The 22,068-nt window shown below is 34.7% G+C and overlaps 1 protein-coding gene across 10 annotated transcripts in view; it reads right to left on the bottom strand.

Annotated features, from left to right (window-relative positions):
* Nucleotides 1-22,068, bottom strand: part of Nrxn1 (neurexin 1) — a 1,045,218-nt gene that overhangs the window by 120,381 nt on the left and 902,769 nt on the right. For all 10 annotated transcript variants that reach the window (XM_048352955.1, XM_048352948.1, XM_048352950.1 and 7 more), the window contains 2 exons: nt 9,784-9,873; nt 8,088-8,407 (listed from right to left, as the gene is read on the bottom strand). In XM_048352955.1, the coding sequence (XP_048208912.1) occupies nt 8,088-8,407; nt 9,784-9,873 (410 nt within the window). The remainder of the gene's footprint in view (nt 1-8,087; nt 8,408-9,783; nt 9,874-22,068) is intronic.

Raw genomic sequence — 22,068 nt, 5'->3', positions numbered from 1 at the left:
AAAATAAAAGTAAAAAAAGATATCTCTTCTTTCCATATCTTGGAAATATTTTTTTTCTCTCATATACATAATTATATATACATATATATATATATATAATTTTGTATAAATACAAAGAGGCATGTAGGGATTATGTCATGTGCCTAAGAGTATCCTCTTTTGGTCTCACTGTGTATAAGAACAAATGTTGAAAGATAAAATTGTTGATTGAATGATAGATTGATCCAACTGGTGAACAAAGTAGCACACTCTAGAAAGTAAAATGAAATACATATTTCTAGAAATGTGGAATTTAATGGAAACAATACATCTTAAGAGTTTGTCTGTAAAGCGTACAGAGAAGGTAATATGAAGAAGCCTGTTGCATAGGAAGACATGGGGAGGAAGGGGACTGGTGGGTGAACTGGCCTCCATGGACAGGGCATGAAGGTGGGAATGGACAAATTCTAAGGCCTTGCTGAGTCATTCAATAGGATCTGGACAAAATGATGTGGAATGAAACTTCCAGTGAGACAGACTCCAGTCCTATTAGAAAGAAAGTATTGGTGACTATCTAGGATTTTGCCCTTTGTTCTAAATGCAAAATGATTAAGGAAGTGAATGTACTGGTTATATTTTCATTCTCAAAATAGTAGTTTGATGTCTGGGTGAGAAACATATGATTATAAATGTGTGAAAACAGGGTTGAGGGAAGCATGATAAAACAGAAGAACTCCCAGCATTTGGAGGTTGAGGCAGAAGGATCTCAACTTTCAGTTCTAGGCTGGGATATTTAGGGGGATATTGTTGGAAGAAAGAGAGGGAGGGAGGGAGGGAGGGAGGGAGGGAGGGAGGGAGGGAGGGAGGGAGGGAAGGAGGGAAAGGGAGGGAAGGGGAGAACGGAAAGAGGGGGAGGGGAAGAGAAGGAGAAAAGGGGAGAGAAGAGGGAGGAGAGTAGAAGAGAGGGAGGAGAGGGGAGAGCAGGGGAGGGGAGGTGAAGAGAGGGGATGGTAGGTGAAAAGTGGAGGGCAGAGCAGAGGAGGGGGAGAGGGAGTACAAATATGAAGAGGTGGAAGAAAAAGGTAACAGGGCTGGGGTAGAGCGCAGTTGTAGATTTTTTACCCATTATTTGTAAGGCCCCATGTTCAATCCTCTAGAAAGAAATATGGGAAAGATAAGAAAAAACTAAGAAAGCACGAAGTGTTGATATTTTGAATAAAGGATATATGCAGAGGAGCAGATTGCTTGGAAATACATTGAAAAGAAAATGGTAGTGGAGCCTAGGGGCAATAATTCTGCTTTTCTATGCCTCAGTCTTCACATACATCGAAAACAGAAGTAATGTTGAGCAGTATCTTTTGAATCTCCATTTCTTCCACAGGGACTTATGTACTCCAGGCTTTCATTTCACTTCTGATTTAATTAAGATACTTATTAGAAAGCAGAGCACCACACAGGCTAGGGGAAGATAAAGCATATCTTAGTGTCACTTTTGTTCATTCCCCTGGCGTCTAGTTCCCTCACAGAGCAATTAGCTGCTGCTGGCACCATTCATACAGGGTGTAATCTCCTGATCTGAGAATAGGCCTGAATAATAATATATCAGTGTTCTTTTATAATTGATGTGTCTATCACTTAGAATCTATGCCCTCTTATTCAAAAAGAATTTCCATTTCCATAGACATCATTCTCCTCTTTCAGTTGTCTTACCCCCAATGCATGTTTCATCTTTAGTGGTCATTGTCTACAATTACGATATTTTATGCAGAGAAGCCTAATCTTGTTCAATACTGTATTTCTATCAACTGGAATAATACTTGAGATATTGCAATTTTTCAGAAAATGTACTACATTAAGTGGATAAATTGATGGATAGATAAATGTATTTTTATCTAAGATTAGCTTTGTTATAAGACCTCTTAAAACCAACTTGCATCTGCTAATAGAACCCCTTTTCATTTATTCAGACCTCCAGGCCCTCAAAGTAAATTAATGGTGCACCACTTTCTTAAGACCCTTTAAAATGTATATGCTGTGATTCTTGTGCTTGCTAGCAAAGAGGGAGACAAACACTTTCTAAATAATACCTACATTTAAAATTACAATGAATTACACTCTTCTCACTAGGCATCATTAACTTCATAGGACATGCTTTTGTATATATTTTAAAATTTACACCCAAGTGTTTATCTTTTCAACATGTACTAAAGCTTGTTGAAAAAAAAAGTACATTAAGTTAAGGGAATTCAGCAGAATGATTGGATTAAGAAAAGAGAATTAATTATTCATGTCAGCAGTATCCTAAAAAAATGCAGAGTGGTTATCAGGAACACACATAATTACAAGTAATGCTATTACTTTTTAATAATGAAGCCACGGCTAAGGTTAATTCATATTTTAATGTAAGTAAAATTTTGTCCTTGCAAGTTACAAAATGCATTTTGCTAGCCCTAAATATTTTTATGGAAATATGTGTAGACTCTGTTTACTTTTTTCAAACAAATAGTATTCATATTTCATGAATAACTCCTCAGCCTACAGAAAGCAACAGCAGTGTTCAAGATATGAGATACTGTTTTCTTTCTTGAACACTAATTGGGTTTTTCCCCCCAAACTCTACTGGGAATCACATGCCATTGACTTTAATGGGATGCCTCATGCATGAAGCTATGTGTCATGGCAACCCATCACTGACATTATTCTGCCAAGAGTTAAAGAATACCGAGAAGTTGTCCCTTGAGTAGATATGCTCACTCAACTGAAAACGTCACCCTGGAACCTCACAAGGGCTCCATTACATTCTCCTTCTATTTATGGATTTGGCCTCAGTCTCCAATTTCTCCCCAAGAGTTATAAACTGGAGTCCTATCCCTAAAAACCCTGAATCTCTCACAACCTTATTCTCTCCCTTTTTTAAAGAATTTTTAAAGTGAGATTAAAAAGGAGTTGGAAAGGCGGGGCATTTATGTTTTTAAAAAATATATTTTTTGTTTTTTTGTTGTTTTTTGTTTTTTTGTTTTTTTTTATGCCAGTCCTGGGCGTTGGACTCAGGGCCTGAGCACTGTCCCTGGCTTCTCTTTGCTCACTCTACCACTTGAGCCACAGCGCCACTTCTGGCCGTTTTCTATATATGTGGTGCTGGGGAATCGAACCCAGGGCTTCATGTATATGAGGCAAGCACTCTTGCCACTAGGCCATATTCCCAGCCCTAAAAATATGTTTTTATGTATTTAAAATATAGGGTGTAATATTTATTATTTTTTATAATTCTCTTGCAAATGTAAATCATATGTAGGCCAACAAAAGCCTTGTTCAAGAAAATTTAAATACTAAAACATGATGATTTTGAGGCCAAAAAGGGATATTATCAGTAATTATCTCAGAACATACAGGGACTATCTATACCACCTGAAATGGCGTATACTATAAAAAAGTGAGGGGTAAAATCTAGGCTTTGGTAAATAATTTTGAGAAGATCTAATTAAGAGCATTAACACATGAATCAATAGCAGCAACAGGAAGAGGAGGAGGGGGCAGGAGGAAAGAAAAGAAGAAAATGAGAGAAAGGGAAAGAAAGGAAGAGAAAGAAAGGGAGAGAGAAAGAAAGAAGAAAGGAAGGAAGGAAGGAAAGAAGGAAGGAAGGAAGGAAGGAAGGAAGGAAGGAAGGAAGGAAGGAAGGAAGGAAGGGAGGAAGGGAGGGAGGAAGGGAGGGAAGGAGGGAGGGAGGGAGGGAGGGAGGGAGGGAGGGAGGGAGGGAGGGAGGGAAGGAACTAAGAAAGAAAGACACTAAGAAAGAAAGAAAGAAAAGGAAGGAAGGAAGGGAGGAAGGGAGGGAGGGAGGGAGGGAGGGAGGGAGGAAGGAAGGAAGGAAGGAAGGAAGGAAGGAAGGAAGGAAGGAAGGAAGGAAGGAAGGAAGGAAGGAAGGAAGGAAGGGAAAGAAGTGATTGAGAGCCAGTGGCTCATAGCTGTGATCCTAGCTACTCTGGAAGCTGAGATCTGGAGAATTAAAGATTGAGGCCAGAAGCTTTTATTGGACTTTACTAAACTTCTTCTCCAAACTAACCACATTCCTGGCCCAAGTGGTAGAGCACTAGCCTAGCATGTGTAAGACAAAGAGCTCAAACCGCAGACCACATTCAAAAAGGAATATATATAGCCTTTGCTCATTTACATTAAAACATATCCACACTATGAGACACTGCTAGATTATTTAGAGAAAAGACAGAACACCAAGAAAAGTCTTCCATGATCTTCCCTCCTCAGCCACCTGAACCTCTCAATATTCCAAAAACTTCATTCTATCAATTTTTTTTTTGCCAGTCCTGGGCCTTGAACTCAGGGCCTGAGCACTGTCCCTGGCTTCTTTTTGCTCAAGGCTAGCACTCTGCCACTTGAGTCACGGCGCCACTTCTGGCCATTTTCTGTATATGTGGTGCTGGGGAATCGAACCCAGGGCTTCAAGTATACGAGGCAAGCACTCTTGCCACTAGGCCATATCCCCAGCCCTATCAATTAATTTTTGCAAATATTTTCTTTCTGAGAATAGCCTTTGGGGAAGTTTCTTCTAAGAAGATAACTAGGTCTTATGAAAACCTTTAAAAATTAAATATTCAAAGTAAAACAAATTTTACAAATTTTCTGTATATCACATAAAATGCTGTAAATCTTATCATTAACATTACCAAAAAGCCATTTATTCAGAAGTCTAATGAATGTTCCTATTATTCCATTATTGTAAGTCATAGCTTTCTAACTCCAATCTAAAAATTGATCATTCAGAGAAGTATCTATTTTGTAATTCATCTGTTTAAAGTCAACAACTTATTGAGGTGAATTTGACCAAAGTATATTATATATATGTTGCAAATATAACAGTAAAGTCCTTTTGTACAGTACATTTATCCTAATAAAATTGTTTAAAAGGCTATTTGTTTTAAAGCCTCGTTTATGTATACATAGGAACATAGATGGGATCTCATAGGGCATATTTTGATAAATGCTTCTTGTATTTTCTGACTCTGTGAAAACTGAAATACATTTCTCACCTATTCCTGGCCCTGCAGGATAGCTGAACAAACTTTACCTCATCTATTTGAAATGAATCCAATTTAATTCTGCTTGACCAAAAATCTGTTTTCATAGTTCTAAACATGCAATCAACCCTAAGGTACATTGCCATTGTAGCTTAAGTTGCTCAGTGTTTTCCCTGAGGAAAATACACTCTGATTGAACCAACAGTCTAGTATGGCTTTTGCAAAAGTGAAAGGACCCTACCTGCTGTACAATTTCACAAGGCAGTGGATGGATAAAAGCAGGCAGAGGCGGTGACTGTGGATGAGGCTCAAAGGACAGATGCAGCATTTGATTTGTGAAGGACTTATAGACCCACAACTAGCACTGCATACCACTCTCAGACTTCAACTTCCTGGGTGTTGAACCATTTTCACAAATAAACACTTAAATTATTCATATGCAAGTAATTTCTGTATATTTAATAGACACTTGAAAATCAATTCTGAGGTAAGAAACAAAGATAAAAATTTATTTTATTACTTATGAATAAATTATTCTTTCCTAATTGGTGTTCCTCTCCTATAGATGTGCATTGAGTTACCCATATGCTTAGAGGGGAGAAGATAACAGTGTGAGGCCTGCCATGGACAGAAGTGATACTGAATTGGAAAAATTACTAAAGCACAAAGGGCTGGGGGATATAATGCTTAAGCTGTAGAACACTTGTGCATCCAAAGGACTTGAGTTCAAACCCCAATACCGGCCCTTCAAACTACTATTTGTCAGAGTTAAATATTTTTAAGATATTAACTCAAATAAACTGATTGTTATAATTGCTCTATGAAGAAATGCAAAAAATTAAAATAATGGTTTATAAATAAACTCGGTAAATCTTAATTGGAGTCACTATCTTTTCAAATGAACCAAGTAATCACTAATTGATTAGATCATTCAGTTCTATAAACCACTGCATGTAATAGGCTTATAATAGAGTTTTCACTGGTAATTAACATGAAGTTAACTATTTTCTTTACCATCAATTAAGGCTAGAGAGTGAATTATTTTTTATCTCTGAGTTTCTAGATATTTACCTTTTTGATGAGAGATTTATTGTTGTACGTTTAAAAATATTTACACAGCAAATAGTAATTGATAAAATGCATTAAAACAATTGCAGTGACTCCTTATTTCAGGATATATTTTCTGTATATAGGAGTTTTGGCAGTTACAATTTCATTAACAATGAAATAATATTATTAAGTAAAAACCTGATTATTTCAAATTATATTCGCAGATACATTTCCAGCTCTGAATGCATTTGAGTACTCTCTTAAGCATTATTTTATGCAAAGAGAATTGTCTGTTCATTCCTTTGTGTTTCATTTGTTTTTCTGGATCAGATTTACTTTAGCAACTTGCTTATTAACTCCACTGTAAGTCTATCACAACAATATGAAATCATTAATAAAGTACTAGGAAAGAATATCAAGCAGAGATATTGGGCAAGCATTAATCTGTCTAAAGTCACATGTTTTATCCAAGTGATTAGTTTCATACTATCATCAAGCTCATAAATCTAAACAAGATAGAAAACCCACATGATGCTGACTCAGCTAAGGACCAATCCATGAACACAGGAATTTTTGTTTGTTGTCAATAGATTCCCATATCTAGAACACTGTCTGGCATGTGTGGTATAGATAGTAATCAATGAATATGTATTGCTGAGTGTTCTGTGGTTAGATGCAAATAGAAGAAGTAAAAACAGAAAATACAAATAACAGAAAGTCAGTGCATATAAAGGTAAAATATGCAATACTGCCCTGTGCCATACTTAAGAATTTGCATGGTTTGAAATTTTTGGTCTTCTAGGAAGTTTTTTCTTCCCCTCTTCTGTTCCTATCACTGCATCATATTCAAAATAAAAACATTGAATTAGGAAGGACAGAGAAATATATAAAGGGATGACACAAATAAAATTTGCTTTCTATTACTTTTCAAATCTTATAGTCTTTTTCAAGTATTTGGAGTCAAATCAAGTTTGAAAATAATTTTAAAATAATTACTGTTATGTTACTCTTTTAAAATGCAGTCTCCTAGAAAAGTAAAGATCACATACTTAGAAAATATTTACATGTCATTTACTGAAGACATTTACTACCAACAGCAAAATGAAACAATCACGTCTGGACCAAGAAATATGCAATTTTATAATAATTATCCACTCTGTATGTACAGAGGCCATAAATACCACTAGAGACCCAATAGTATTTAATAATCTTCCCACAGCATCAAATAGCATTCCATAAAAGTCTTTTTATCTTTTCATTTTCTGATGGAATACCAGGAATTAAATGAGTGTGTAATATATGGAAGGCACTAAAATAAATGTGTCTTAATTGTATTAATAGATTTACAAATGTACATCATCCCATTTTAAAGATTCTGTCATCCAAAAAGGTTTGATATAAGGCTTAATATGCTCATTAAAGTGAATCCTAAGTGAGAGCAATTGTCATATCTGATATAAACTCTCTTACTTTGCTGAAGATATAAGTAACATACTTTAATCTTTGTCTTTACAAAAAAAGTAATGGAGAGATTTCTTCACAAATAGCAAGAAAATACACCCATTCTTCAACAAAAAGCCACATGCTTACCAATTCAAATTTTTTAAGACTTCAAAATACAATAGAATTATTTCACACACTCTTTAGAATTAAATTTCCTTTTTGAAATACCAACCTTACCAAACAAAGTCCTTTAACTATTCCCTTCATTTACTTGTTCATTCAAATGAAAGAGTGAAAATCCTATGCATTAGCAGATAGTCTTCCCTCAGCATAGGCTGGTTGACAGTCCACAGAACCAAACTAAGAACTAACCAATCAACACAAAGCCCTGATCATCAACCAAGCTTGAATCAACAACATATACACATTTCCTTCTCAAATGAATCCATTGCATACAGCAAGCCTCAAAGGAAACCTAGAGCCAGACAAGGGAAAGAAATCTTACTTCATAAGGCCATGCAAGCAGAAATCGACTTTCCCATACTAACGTTCCATATGAAAGAAGGACAGGCACAGGCTTACCTGGCTAATGGGCTCTTTCGTGGGGGGCTTTCCTCTTCTTGCTGTGCTGGTAGCCAAGGTGGTGGTGGTCTCCATGATTGAAGTGGACATCTCAGACTGCATGGCAGTGGCTGTCGACTCAGTTGTCATAGAGGAAGGCACTTCACCAACCAGTCTCACATTTCCCACTATGGCGATGTTGGCATCGTTTTCGGCTGCCATATTCAGAACTTTCAAGCCATTGTAGTAAAGCCCAGAGAGCTGGCCCTGGAAGGGCTGGCCCTGCTCTTTCCCGCCAATTATTATGGTTGCTTGGCTATTGAAGATTGTGAGCTGACGCCCTGTAAAAATAATATTACATACATGCAAAAATGTTGATTGTGAACTCTACATTCTACAAACGATGACAAAACAGATCTTTCATGGGGTGGATAATGAGAGCAATAAACTATAAGAGAGGCATTTGACTCATAATTCATTGCTTATAAATGAGGTGTCCATGAAATGCATAGTCACTGGCAAATACTTGTAAATTCTCAACTTATTGTAAATGTAGTGCTTTTGCTAAAAGACCAATCAACGATATTATAAATCAATTTTTTGGTAGATCCCTTTTCTTTTTTTTCCCCCAAGATCTTATTGATGGTCTCTTAAGTCTTTTTAAATTAAAAAAAAGTGACATTTAACATTCCAAGTATTTGTCATCCTAAAAATATCTCTGACAGAAACTCATTTATAGAAGCTGAAGTCTAATTTTAAATTTTATGATAAAATTTTTAAAATTCACATAATGTCCACATGTATCTATATTCTGTTCTTTAGAATGTTTATTTCTTGAAGTCATTGTTATTTCAATTATTTGATTTTTTTTTCCGGTAATGTCACTGAAAAGAAATGCAAGGTTTATATTGAGCATGTCAGAGTCAAAAATATTCCAAAATATTTTTCTGATTGGCTTTCAGCAAGTCTATCAAAACAAAATAAAATGAAAAAAAGAAAAAGAAATAGCTTTAGATGTAAAAAGCAGCTTCAGGAATGATACACAAACCAATGGAGAAATTATGGCACATTTCCATCAAACAGCAATCCTTAGAAACAGTACCATGGTCATCAAATTGAGTATCCAGTTTTAGCAGATTGCTCTCTGCTCATAAAAAGCATGCACACAACTTTAAGTTTGGTTTTAATTAGGGCTGGTTCCCAAATGTCCTTAGAAGGTTGCAAACGTTAAAGGGACTTCATTTTTACTGGCAATCCATATTGCCCACTATTTAAGATTCCTAGAGTTTAAACAAAGAGTTGTTGTTGTTGTTGTTGTTGTTGTTTCAGGACCATAATAAAGATATCAGAACTATATGTATTTTAGTTAAATAATTTAGAGGCTGGAATATGGAATATAATCTCTGAATAATTTATCATTTTGGGTTAATGCTTTCTGTGAGTACCTTCATAGATTGAGTTAGTGGATTATATTTAACAGTCCCTTTAACCTTAAGTTAACTGGGTAAGATTATTAAACCGCTGGTACGTCTAAAATGTATAGAAATTATTATACAAGGTATGCAAATATTACTAGCTATATTTTACTGTTTTAAATTTGTTTTTAATTTAGTTTTACGGAAAATTTATTTTTTATGTTTATTAGTGTTACAATGAAGTACTACTTGGTTATGTTCAAATTATTTTTTTATTTGAAGTTTTAATCAATGTTTTTTACCTTTGTCGAGTAGCCATTCATCAACTACTCGACCAAGTCGATATGGAATTCGCTGTCTAGCAATCGCCAGGCGCTCGTTATCATTGTTTCCTTTAAAGTTTAAAGAGACATTTCATTGGTTAAAATCTGTAAGGTCAAAGGTTAAAAGTTAATACTTAAAGCTTGAGCTATACAGTTGCCACATGATTTTTTGAAATTTGGAATTTTAAAAAGTTCTACCTAGAACACTTCATGTTTCAGACTTGTCATTCATTCATTTATTTTATTTTAGCAAACAAAATTATTCCTAAGTTAATTGAAAATTAGAAATCTGCATTTGAACTAGGTTATTAAACTTATGTTATAGACAGACCCGAACAACCAATTTAAACAGCATAGAATAGCTTTACAAAAAAAGAAAAATGACCATTGACCTCAGGGTTTTGTCTTTTTGATGTTTCTTATTAACTAGTTAAACATGTTCAGCTGCAACAGGTTTAAGTTTTCAAAAGACATTCAACCTCTATTCCAGATTAGTAATTTATGAACACCAAACTCCATACCACTTTTGGCACACAGAAGCATCTGTAATAGGTTCACATCTTTATTTCCTATTAAGAAAACAGATTTCCATATTTGTTTCTTTTAAGTAAACCACAAAGACCAAACCAGTCTCCTGTGTTCTGTACAAATTGGCTTATCAATCACATGGACATCACAAGAGATTACATTTTGTATCATCCGAATATATGTTAGAAAAAGGCTTTGTCAAAAGTTACTCTGTGTATCCTTCAGTGTCAAGGGAAGGCTAACACTGTCATTTGAAGCATGCAATATTTGAATAAAAATTATATGTATATTTTTATACTCTCTAATATCTTATTTTATTAAGTTGTTCTACAGAATGTATGATAGCTTAAGGTATGAATACAAGGCATAAAGAATGGTCCTATTCATAGATTTAAACTAAAGAAAGCTTTATTTCTTTGAATTAAAAAAAAAGTCTGCGAGAAACGTTGTTTAGTTTGACCTTGAATAATGCTGCCAAACACATGAGAGTTTTTCTTGATCTATAAATCACTTAGCAAGAATCTAGGCTGACATCTCAGGGCACAATTGTGTATATTGCAAGGAGAGAATTTCTATTCTATGAAAATTAATGGAATTTTGAGCCAAGACATTTTGGCAATAGCTTCGATGAGGAAGAAGAGGTGAAGGAAATCTTATACAACAATACTATGTACATAAATAGACTTGTTATGAAAGAATGAGGCATTTTTCTTTTCTCAGATTCAGAATGCTTTATAAGGTGCTTTCACTTTTTAATGGTATACTTAACAAAATAAATATAGCCTAGTATTGGCCCTACCCTTTTGGAGAAATAGAAATTTACTTTAGACTCTATCAACTAGTCATTCAGATGAGAATATTCACATACTAGTATTTAATCTAAAATGTAACTATCATAGTTAAACAAAACACACAGTGAACACATTTATATGTAGTCACTTAAACAGTGTAACATAGTATGTCATAAAATGTGAGTATATTTTGGATAAACTGACAACTTCTTTAAATGATACAAATAATTTTTAAAAATCCAACTTGGTTATCATTACATAATTGTTCTCTTTTCTATGCTTGAATATATGTATATTTTGAAAATATGATAAAGTGTAATGCTGATTTCTCTAAGGAATGTGATTATTTTTGAATTACATGTTTTTGTCTTATGTATGATTTTATATAATGATCACAATGTATATGCATAATTTGAAAAGCATTTTTTTTCAAAAATGCATATCTTTTTCTCTATGGACTTCTTTGTTACTCAATATTCACACCAATCATTCAGGTATACATTTCCTGACAGCTTTATAATTAGCTGGGCCCCAGGCTATTTCTCATACCAGGGTGTTCCCAGCATCAGGAATGGCCCTCTTTTCTCTCAGATGTCATTCAAAACTAGGTCACAAAGTCTTCTTACCCAGTTCATGTTGCAATCCTTAACAGGACTTCCTGCATCTTTAGACAATAAATCCCATCAACAAATGCTTAATCACACTACTAACATACTATCCTTCTAATTACCATTAAGAAAAAAAAGTCTCATGCTTTGTCACGTGTATGAGGAAATCCATGACCTTCCCAACTCCACCTCCCCATCTTCTGGCCACTATTGACTTGCTCTCCTGTTTTGAGCCCTATGAAACTTCCTCCATTTCTTTGAGTGTTCTTTTGCCTCTCTGGGACTTGTAGCTACTTTTATTGAAGGGGTTTTCTCTTGCTCCTACCTCATTCCTATTTTTTAAAGCAAATTATGACTTATTAATGGCTGAACATTGCTTGCTCAAGAGCTATATACCTTGACCTCTTCAAGTTAGTTTAGGGCTCCATACTAATCCAGAAACTTCCAGAGGCTGCTGACACATTCCTGTTAGAAATAAGTGTTGACTTTATAATGCATCCTCAATAAAAAAAACACATTTCCCTTAAATTCTGAACCTCTGTAAGATCAAGTACTTTGTGTAGTGCTTATTGTATGCCCAGCTCTTACATAAAACTTATCACACAAAAGCCTACAAAATATGTGTACACTGAAGTAAGAATTAAATCTTACTTTGGCATCTCATAGTTCCTGTAGCACCATTGACCTACATGACTTAAAGGGATTCAGAGAACAAGAAAACAGATACTTGTGTTCAGGGTGTAGACCACATATACTGAGCTTCCTTTGATTATAAAATAAAAAAATAGAGTTTAGTCTTTGTAATGAATGGGTAATCAGACAGTATTTTCTCTTATTAAATAGATGTATATTTTCTAATTTTTACAATTCTTACACTCCAGTGAAAAATGAATCATTTCAGTGGTGAAATTCTACACAAAATGCCATTAACTAAATGGGCATAGCTACATAAAAAAGAGTTGACAATTTCATTTTGTTGTTTTATTCTTGGAGCAAATTCTACTTATGTCGACCTAGCTGGTCTTGGATTTCTGGGCTCAAGTGTTACTGGGGCTACCATAGACGTGAACCACGTTGACTAGTTGAGGCTACTATTTTAATAGACAACCTCTAAGCTCCTGCTACAATTGAACACAAAATAATTCAACTGATTTAGATTCACCAGGCTTTATCTCATGATTTTAATTAACATGTAGAAAATGAAGAGTGGGATCTAAACTATTATTTTAAGTAATTTCTCAAATCTCATTTCTTTAAAAATTTATGGGAATAAATGCTCTAAAACTGACTCCCTCAGACTGAAAATAATTCTTTTTTTTCCTTTTTTGCCAGTCCTGGGCCTTGGACTCAGGGCCTGAGCACTGTCCCTGGCTTCTTCCCGCTCAAGGCTAGCACTCTGCCACTTGAGCCACAGCGCCGCTTCTGGCCATTTTCTGTATATGTGGTGCTGGGGAATCGAACCTAGGGCCTCGTGTATCCGAGGCAGGCACTCTTGCCACTAGGCTATATCCCCAGCCCCTGAAAATAATTCTTGATGAGCACAAAACACATACTAGGTAATGCATGCCAAATATTTGTTTGTGTTTTTATCATCTATTAAAATACTGTTCATTAAATAATCATATTACAGAGATTAAAACTAGAAAACAAGATTGCTCAAAACATTATGGCAAAAATTAATGTTAAAATATCTACAATTTTGTATGATTTCATAAATTATATTTAATCTTGCTATAATATAGCCCTGGATCTTATAGACAATACATAGGACATAAAGCTTTCAATTTGGTTGGCAACTATCAAAGGCAAATATAATTTCAAATTATCTTTAATTTATCTTTCTGTCTCTTGATTGATTGATTTTTGTTGGTTTGGGGTTTAATAAAAGACATACTTGCACTTCAGCTACAAGTCAAAGTAGCAGGCAAAAACTGATAGGTGAAAGTAAGAGACAGAGAAGACATCTGATAATTCAAAGGAAATTCAAAGTGTCTCTTTGGAAAGAGAGTTTTTATTTCCACATATTCTAAGTCAGAGAAGAAGAAAAATCAGTAATGATTGCTAATTGGTATTCATTTTGCCTTAGTACAAGAGATCAGGAAGAATTTGAACTGAAAATGGTTATAAAATTTATACATTCATCTTTTATTCACATAGATTAGATTTTTGAAAACAGAGCATCTTGTTGAACAGTTCAAATATAATAATTCATTCTCATGCTTCCTCTCCTATGACAAAAACAGAAAATAATAATTTTCTTCTGATTTTTTTCCCCAGTTAGTTTTGTGTAGTATACTATATACCTCTACTCAGTATGGCCCCCTTAATATACAGGTCTCCGTGGAAGTATTTTTCAAGAAACAGAACTTTTATTTTCTTTGGAATTGCTAAAGTGTTTTTGCCAGAAAGAAATAGTGTCTCCTCCTTTCCTTACCTAGAGTAACATCACTAAAGCCAATTTGAAGGAACAAGTTCTAATTGGGTGTGGCCACACAGACATAGTATGCTGGATGTAATAGATACTTCAAACAAGGTTCCAAGAGTGAAAAAAAAAAGGAAACCCTATTTTAATTAAATCTAGTTGCATATTCCCTCATGTGCAGGTCAATTATTTTTACACACATACACACACATACACACAAACACACACACACACACTTCATATGTTTAAACGTAATTTTCCTCATGATGGTATTTGGAACTGATTCAGTCATGGGATCAGTGCCTGCCTTTCTGGAGGGGATTATGACTCTTACAATAAAGGCCCTAGAAGTTTCCCTTGCTTCTTTCTACTATAAGAGAATTCCATGAGAAGATGTCTGTTGGTAGTCCAGGAATTCAACTGGCACCAGGCAACAAGTCTGCCATTGCATGCAAGAGTAATTGTGAGAAATACATTTCTGTTGTTTATAAGCTTCTCTGTTTATGGTATTTTGTTTTAACAGCCTAAATTGCTTAGACACATCTATGAAAACAAAATACTTGGTTGTACTTTAAGATGGCAATTTTAGAAGAGTTGAGGAATTTTAAAGAGGCCAAAAATTTTCAAAAAATCTAGGTAATCACCAAGGACCAAATAAAACTAAAATCCTTCTCTTGGAGTTAAACTTCATGATAGGACCAAGACAATGAAGGAAAAACAAATTTGGATCATAACTTTATACCTTCTGGGCAGTAGAGATAAGCTACATGAATATCTTGCTATGTTTTTTGTTGTTCTTGTTTTGTTTTGTTTTGTTTTGTTTTGTTTTGGGTGGAGGTCCGGCCATCTTAAGTCTTCACTCTTGTGTAATTTTTCCTTGAAAATAAAAACGGCAGGTTTTTTTATGTGACCCAGTCAGATCCTTGGATAAAAAACCAAACAAACAATTAAGGCAGTATTATGAAACAAAGATTTGTTCAGAAATTGCGAAAACTAAAGAGAAAAAAACCCCAAAAACAAGAAAGATACTTGATTTGTTTGAAGGTTTCTTTTTTCTGTTTTTAACATTGGGAAAGGAACCACAAAAGAATTATGAAAGTTATATATACTTCAAGAGAATATTGAGAATCTATTTTGAGACCTTTTGATTTTAAATAAGAAGATAATGCCTGCACATGATTACATCCATAAGGCAACGTTTAAGAGAGATTTATAAAAGTACTCTAGTTTTAGTGGTCACATAATCACCTAATTTTAACTAAACCCTGTATGTGTAGCTGTTACAGAGACCAAAAAACACAGCAATAGCTAACTTCACTGCCAGACTTGCACATGAGTAGATTTTGGACATCAACGGAAGATCAAATTTTGATAAAAATGTACATGTTTTAATGAAAATATTTGCCTGTTTATCGCTTTATTTTCTGTATTATTGAAAATGTATATTTGAAAAATACCAATACATTTGGCTCCTGCCTACCTCTCCTATTTAATTTTGAGCTACTTAATTCTAACTTTATCAAGCCTAGTCTATTTTTTCAATTCCTTTAGCTATGTCAACCAACTATGAACATGACATTTTTCTATGCCTTATGAATTTCCTGAAGTTTTGTGTACTCCATCCCGATACACACACACACACACACACACACATTACTGAATTTGTATAACATGTCTGCTTTAAATGTTAGCTTATGTTTTTCCAACAACAATTTGCCATGGTTTCTATATCTTCAATACATTATTCCAGAACATTATGCATTTTTGCAATATTAGTAGTAATAGCTATAATCGTGATGAAATTATTTCATTTCATTGATTCTTGATGGTGTAGATTCCTTGGGGCCAGGAACCACACTGTCATGCTCACTGTTATATACTTTGTACTTAACACAATCTGGGTACATAGTTGTTTTTGTTAATTCCTAAGTGAATGGCAAATCTATTTAGAGCACCAATTGCCTGGTCATGCAGTGATGTTTATTGTTCAGGATTCATAAAACAGGGCTTGAGATAGAGATGAGTGATAGAGTGATTGATTACCTAGCATGTACATAGGTTTTGTTTCTAGTACTGTATTTGCACACATACATGAAGACACACATACACATATATGGTGTTCATAAAACAGCAAGGTGGTTAGTGTTCACTGATTCTAAATATAAAATATGACTCAATAATCATGCTCCTTTTTCATTAATTGAGGTTTACCACTGGAACAAACAATAGAGCAAGAAAGTCTCTTAAATGTTTTGTGCTTAAATATAAGTTATAATATACATTCCCAAGTGGGCCCCACTATAATATATTCACAGTGGTCAATAAATTAAGATAACTTGAGCTCATTTTCTTCTAACACACAGAGCAAATGCTTGGTTGGGTCAGGGGAAATTTCTAAAATTGCTTCATTTTTCTAATGAACTGTTGATGGGATAGTCTTGTGCTCAGTGAACCTTCAAACATATGAATCATTGCCAAGACTAATTCTGAGACTAATTTCAGTAGTAGTATCTAAAAGTAGTATCTAAAAGAAATTGACATATATACTCTCTGAGGACCTCTTTTTTTTCCCCAAAGTCCACCAATAAATATGTCACTGGCCCATAGGAAAACTGATTACTTTTAACTAAAGCAAAGACTATCCAAATTGGGACTTAATAAATCAAGTGGCAGAAGTCAAGGAGCTTGTTTTATAATGTGAAAGCAGAGGTCTTCAGAGGATAACCAATAAATGGCTGATTCCAATGTGAGAAATGCACACTGCCTTATGGATGCTCATGCCCTCACTGAGATGACTATAGTTGATTCCTTTCTCACAACAGGGCTGGACCAGCCAATCAGCTAAACTGAATTCACTGTGTTTTGGGGAAAAATAGCTGTTCAGTAGGAAAGTGGTCATGTGGAAGACAAGTGACTGAGGGAAAATAAACAACTACTAGAAAGGTAGCAATAATGTATCCAGAAATTCTCATGTTTTTCTATCAAATTTTGTTTTAATAGTTTACAAATTTCTATGACATTTTTTGTGAAATTATTTCCATTAAAATGACTGGTATTAAAAGTATCTTAAAATTTACACATGCATTCTTGTACACACGCACATATATACACACAGGTTCACAAAATATTCTTTTCTTCTGAAGGTTATATGATGCATCACTATCATTAACTAGTCTTTCATCATTAAACTTAAATGAACAGCTTCTGAGATAGTCCTTCTACTGCTGAATAAGTCTGAGGTGGCAGCTGTAACAAATGACATTCATTTCACCTTCATTGCCTTCTGGGCAGATTTGGTGATCTGGCAACCTCTTGTCTGTTTACTGCCTTGCTGTGATGATAACCAAAAGGCCCAAAGCTACTGTCTGTCTCATATCACAAACAGCAAAATGACCTAAGGGAGAATATTAAAGAGAATCTCATAACATACCTTGACATCATATGTTTACTAAAATGGTGGTCAATCAATGTTTTGTGCATTTTGCCCTTGCTTAAATAGATTCTCCCATTTGTTCCTGATAATGATCATACATCTTAAATACCTTCACTGCTTTCGTTGTTGTTGTTGTTGTTTTGGTCATTGTGGGGCTTTATCTCAGGGCCTGTGCACTGTACTTTAACATTTTCTACACAAGGCTAACACTCTACTACTTTGAGCCACAGTGCTACTTCCAGATTTCTGATGGTTAATTGGAGATATGAGTGTCACACATTTTTCTGTTCAGGCTGTCTTCGAACAGCAATCCTCAGATCTCACCTTTCTGAGTAACTAAGATTACCAGACAGGAGTCACCTGTGCAAGGCTATCTTTATTTTTATAGACGGAAAAACAGAAGCTCAAAGAGATAGTGTAACTAGAGCCATAGTGTGCTTAGTGGAAAGAGAAGATGTTGGAAATAAAATATTTCCAACTTAAAACTATTCTATGGGAAAATTCCTGCTTAAAAAAAAAGTCTCTATAGCCAGAGTCATAATGGCTTTGTGGCACTGTCTCACATAATGGAAAATGTCATGGTCTTGTCTATAAAGATTATTCCTTATATAGTTTGGGATATGATTTCCCCTACAGACACACAAATCAGTCACCTTCCCCAAATCCTGAAGATTCATCAAGAGGTTATTACTATCATTTCCACTTTATAGACTAAGACAGTAAGGCAGGGAGATAAGTAAAGTGATCAAAGTCCTATCGTGGGTGAGAAGGCAGTAAGAAGTAGAATATAAATTTCTTTCTTTTATAGCACACCCTTTATATGCATAGCCACATGAAACATAAAATTTTCCTGGCTTTCTTTTTTTCTTTTTCTTTTTTTTTTTTTTTTACTTTACCCTCAGCCTGAAACCCAAATCCTCAGCATATGAATCAATCACCACATTTTCTGCTTTCTGGATGCTGTCTCTGTCTAGAAATGAGTTGGAAAAGGAGAGAGAGTGTAAATTATAAGACCAATATAGTTCAGTGTCTTGTAAGAGAAAAAATACAACATGATGACATGTTAAAAGTTCCCATTTCCTCATTCTTTTCTTCTTACTCATCTCTTACCTTTGCTTTTCCCTTCACTTATCTTTAAAAAACCCCTGTGGTTGCACATGGCTTCATAACCAAGGGATGAATTTGCGCCTAGCCTTCCTGGACATGTTCCATGTTTCAGAAAGATTTCACCTTCCTTCTCTAGGTCTGGTACTAACAGTGTGTTTCTGCAGTATGGCTTGAGTAAATGGTAGGAAAGCAATTTAATGCATACTAGTCTGTTCATAAGCACTGACTGTGAAGTCTGGAAGTAGTGTGTCAGGCACATCACATGGATTTCACTGAAGACTGTTCACTTTGGGAAATAAACAAAGATTGATAGCATTTAATGTTTGAGATAACATATAGATGATAGGTAACTGACTGTAATTGCAAATAGCCAACATGATGATTGTACTTGTGACAGAAATTGTGAGAGAAAAGTAGATTAGAACAAAGTAGATTAGAGCAAAGAAAGTATGGTCATTTTTGGTGGCCTACTCCTATAATCCTAGCTACTCAGGAAGCTGAGATCTGAGGATCACAATTCAAAGTCAGTCTGGGCAAAAAAAATCTGTGAGATTCTTGTCACTCGTCATCAGCAAAAAGCAGGAACTGGTAAGTATGGCTCAAGTGGTAGACTACCAGCTGTCAGTAAAAAAAAGCCAAGCAAGAGGACAAAACTCTGAGTTCAATGCCAGTCCTGGCTTCCAAAAGAAAAACATATATTAAAAAATAAGGTATGATCAATCACAAATGATTATGTAGATAGTCATTTATCCCATAGATTCGAGATCTCAAAAAGTATAATTCCTTAGAGTGCCGAAGTCAAAGTTCAACAAAATAAAGTACCAGGAAGAAGGAACTCAAAAGGGGTAGGGTGAGGTCAAAGGTCAAGGGATGAATGAAGAGGAAAAGAAGGGGAAATTCAGATAGGAATCCAATATATATCATACAAAATTAAGAAGAATGGAGGGTTTTTAGGGGTAGAATAGGTGAGAACGTTGAAAGAGGTGATATTGGACAAGAGATATTGTATGCATAAACTCCTTTGTTAGATGGCAATTTCTTTGTACAAGTACTTAAAGATAATAAAACAAAGTTTTATTATCAAATTTCAGTGAAATAAAAGCTAAATGAAAATGTGCTGATATTGTGGACACTAATTTCCAGAAGGATGATTATTGTTGATTATCTTTCTAAAGCTACCCTCCCATACATCTACTTTTTAAATATACTTTCTAATAAAATAGTCTCTAACATAATTACAGATACAAATAATGATGGCCGTATTTCCAATGATAATTACTATATATAATATTCTTATGTCCAGTGCATTGTATCTCATGTCCTTCACAAGACATAAAAAAAAAGTATACATGCTGTTAAAACTACTCAGTAAAATATGATGCAAGTTGGCAAAAATTTAAACGAAGCACATAAAGACAAAAGTATTTGTTAGGCTAGTAGAATTATGTGATGTGTTTAAAATGCTTAATGTTGCAGTATTAACACCATGTCCATTTTTCTCCCAGTACTTCCTTAAAATCATAAAACCATATAAGTATTCTCACTAAAATAAATGTGGTATCTTAATGCAATACAACCCAAGGGCGCTGTCAGTCAGTCAGCTTACTTAGTTCACACAGCTGCAGAGAGTGCACACTGCTGAAGTAGGGCAGTGCTCTGCTAGTGACTAATGCTTCAGATGACACCTAGTCTCCTTCTGTGAAACAGTAGGACTTTATATCACGTTAAACAATATCTGCATGGGAGACTGCTGTGATGTTGTGCACGGAAGGCCACAGGCTGTCTACTGCAGAGTTCTAATGGTGTTTAAGGGGAAAAATGATAAGCTGAGTGCATGTCTAACTGACTTGAGAAATTCTCCCTCTATGTTCCTCTTTTATATGGAGCTATTAGAGAGATCTAGTGTTTTCTTGAGGTACTGGATGCTGTTAGCTACTTATCTCCAAAACATTTTGTTTTGCGTATTGTTGCATCAGTTCAATGGCAAATAAAGTTAGGATTGTGCATTTTGGATCTTGTCTAAGTGGAATTCACAGTAGTTTATACCTTTTTCCCTATGTTTTTACATGCAGTTCATTTCCCAATGCAAAGAGACTAGCTATCATACCAAAAAGTCAGCAGTAAGAAATAAAAAGGAACAGAGAGACCAGAAGATAATCAAATATAAAACTTACTTTGATAAATTAGTGGTTGTATGTTGTTTCATGCATATTAAAGATGTCTTTTGCACTGTGTAGACTTAAGATATTAATGACATAACAGCTATCAAAACAAGAGTTCCTGAATGACATCAGTAAACATCGATAAGTTTAAAAATGCAACCTCAGGGCCCCACATTACATTACAAATGACATTGTGCCATTTCCCTAGATTTGATTATTTTGAACACCTTATAAATCATAATGTCATAACATTTACACTAATATACTCTAATAAGAACTTAGATTTATGCAAGTTCTTGATTTTTGAAAGTAAGAATTCTGTGCAACAGCAGGAATTTCCACCAGTCACACAAATCTTGATGTTCAATCTATTATTTCTATTTATATTGGTCTTTGGAAGAGGAAATAAGTGCAAATCTCATATATTGTATTATATGTCCTATTAATGGCTCTGAGAATATGCATTACTCTCCGGTGAAGAAAAAATGGATCAGATAAACATGGCAGTCTAATTTCATTTTCAATGGACTTAAATCTCTTCCTTTTACTTGTGATTGTAATGCCAAAAGATAATTTTAAGCCTGTTAGAAAGATGGGTTTGTTCTCTAGGCACAAGTAATTTAAGACCAGATATAATAGACTGACTGTGGTACAGCTCTTTGTTTATTATTAGATTCCTCAATCTTATGAAAGGTTAAAACTCTGAAATAAAATATTTTTGTAGATGAAGAATAGGGAGGTGAAATAACTGTTAACAACTTACCCTCAATAAAAACAGTCAACTCTGCCAGCAATTATTACTTGAAAGTAAGCATTCAGGTGATAAAAGAAGAGAACTCAAGATGAACAAGATACTGGCTCTAATTACTGGATTCAGATCCTGGTTTCACTGTTGATCAAAGCTGTATAACAGTAGAATGGGAATCTAACATCCTTTGGCTTTGATGTTCTCAGTGAAATAAGTATTATTCATAAGAATGGAAACAATATATTTAACCTTCCTAGGTCAAGTGCCTGGAATATAGTAAGCATGCACAAATATTATAAATTTATGGTTGTATCTTTGCTTTTTATCCAGCATGACTTTCCTTATATAAAATATCAGTGGCATATGCTTTATAGGATTTTTTTTACACACCTTATAACACCTATAGCAGCAAGAAAGTTGAGGCATGTGTGAAAAAGGGTAGAAGGTAAATCTATATTTCTTTCC

The sequence above is a fragment of the Perognathus longimembris genome, chromosome 8 (genome assembly GCF_023159225.1).
Source record: "Perognathus longimembris pacificus isolate PPM17 chromosome 8, ASM2315922v1, whole genome shotgun sequence".
Taxonomy (NCBI): Eukaryota; Metazoa; Chordata; class Mammalia; order Rodentia; family Heteromyidae; genus Perognathus; species Perognathus longimembris.
Note: the sequence above shows the minus strand (reverse complement) of the source record. Positions and strands in the feature narration are given on the sequence as shown.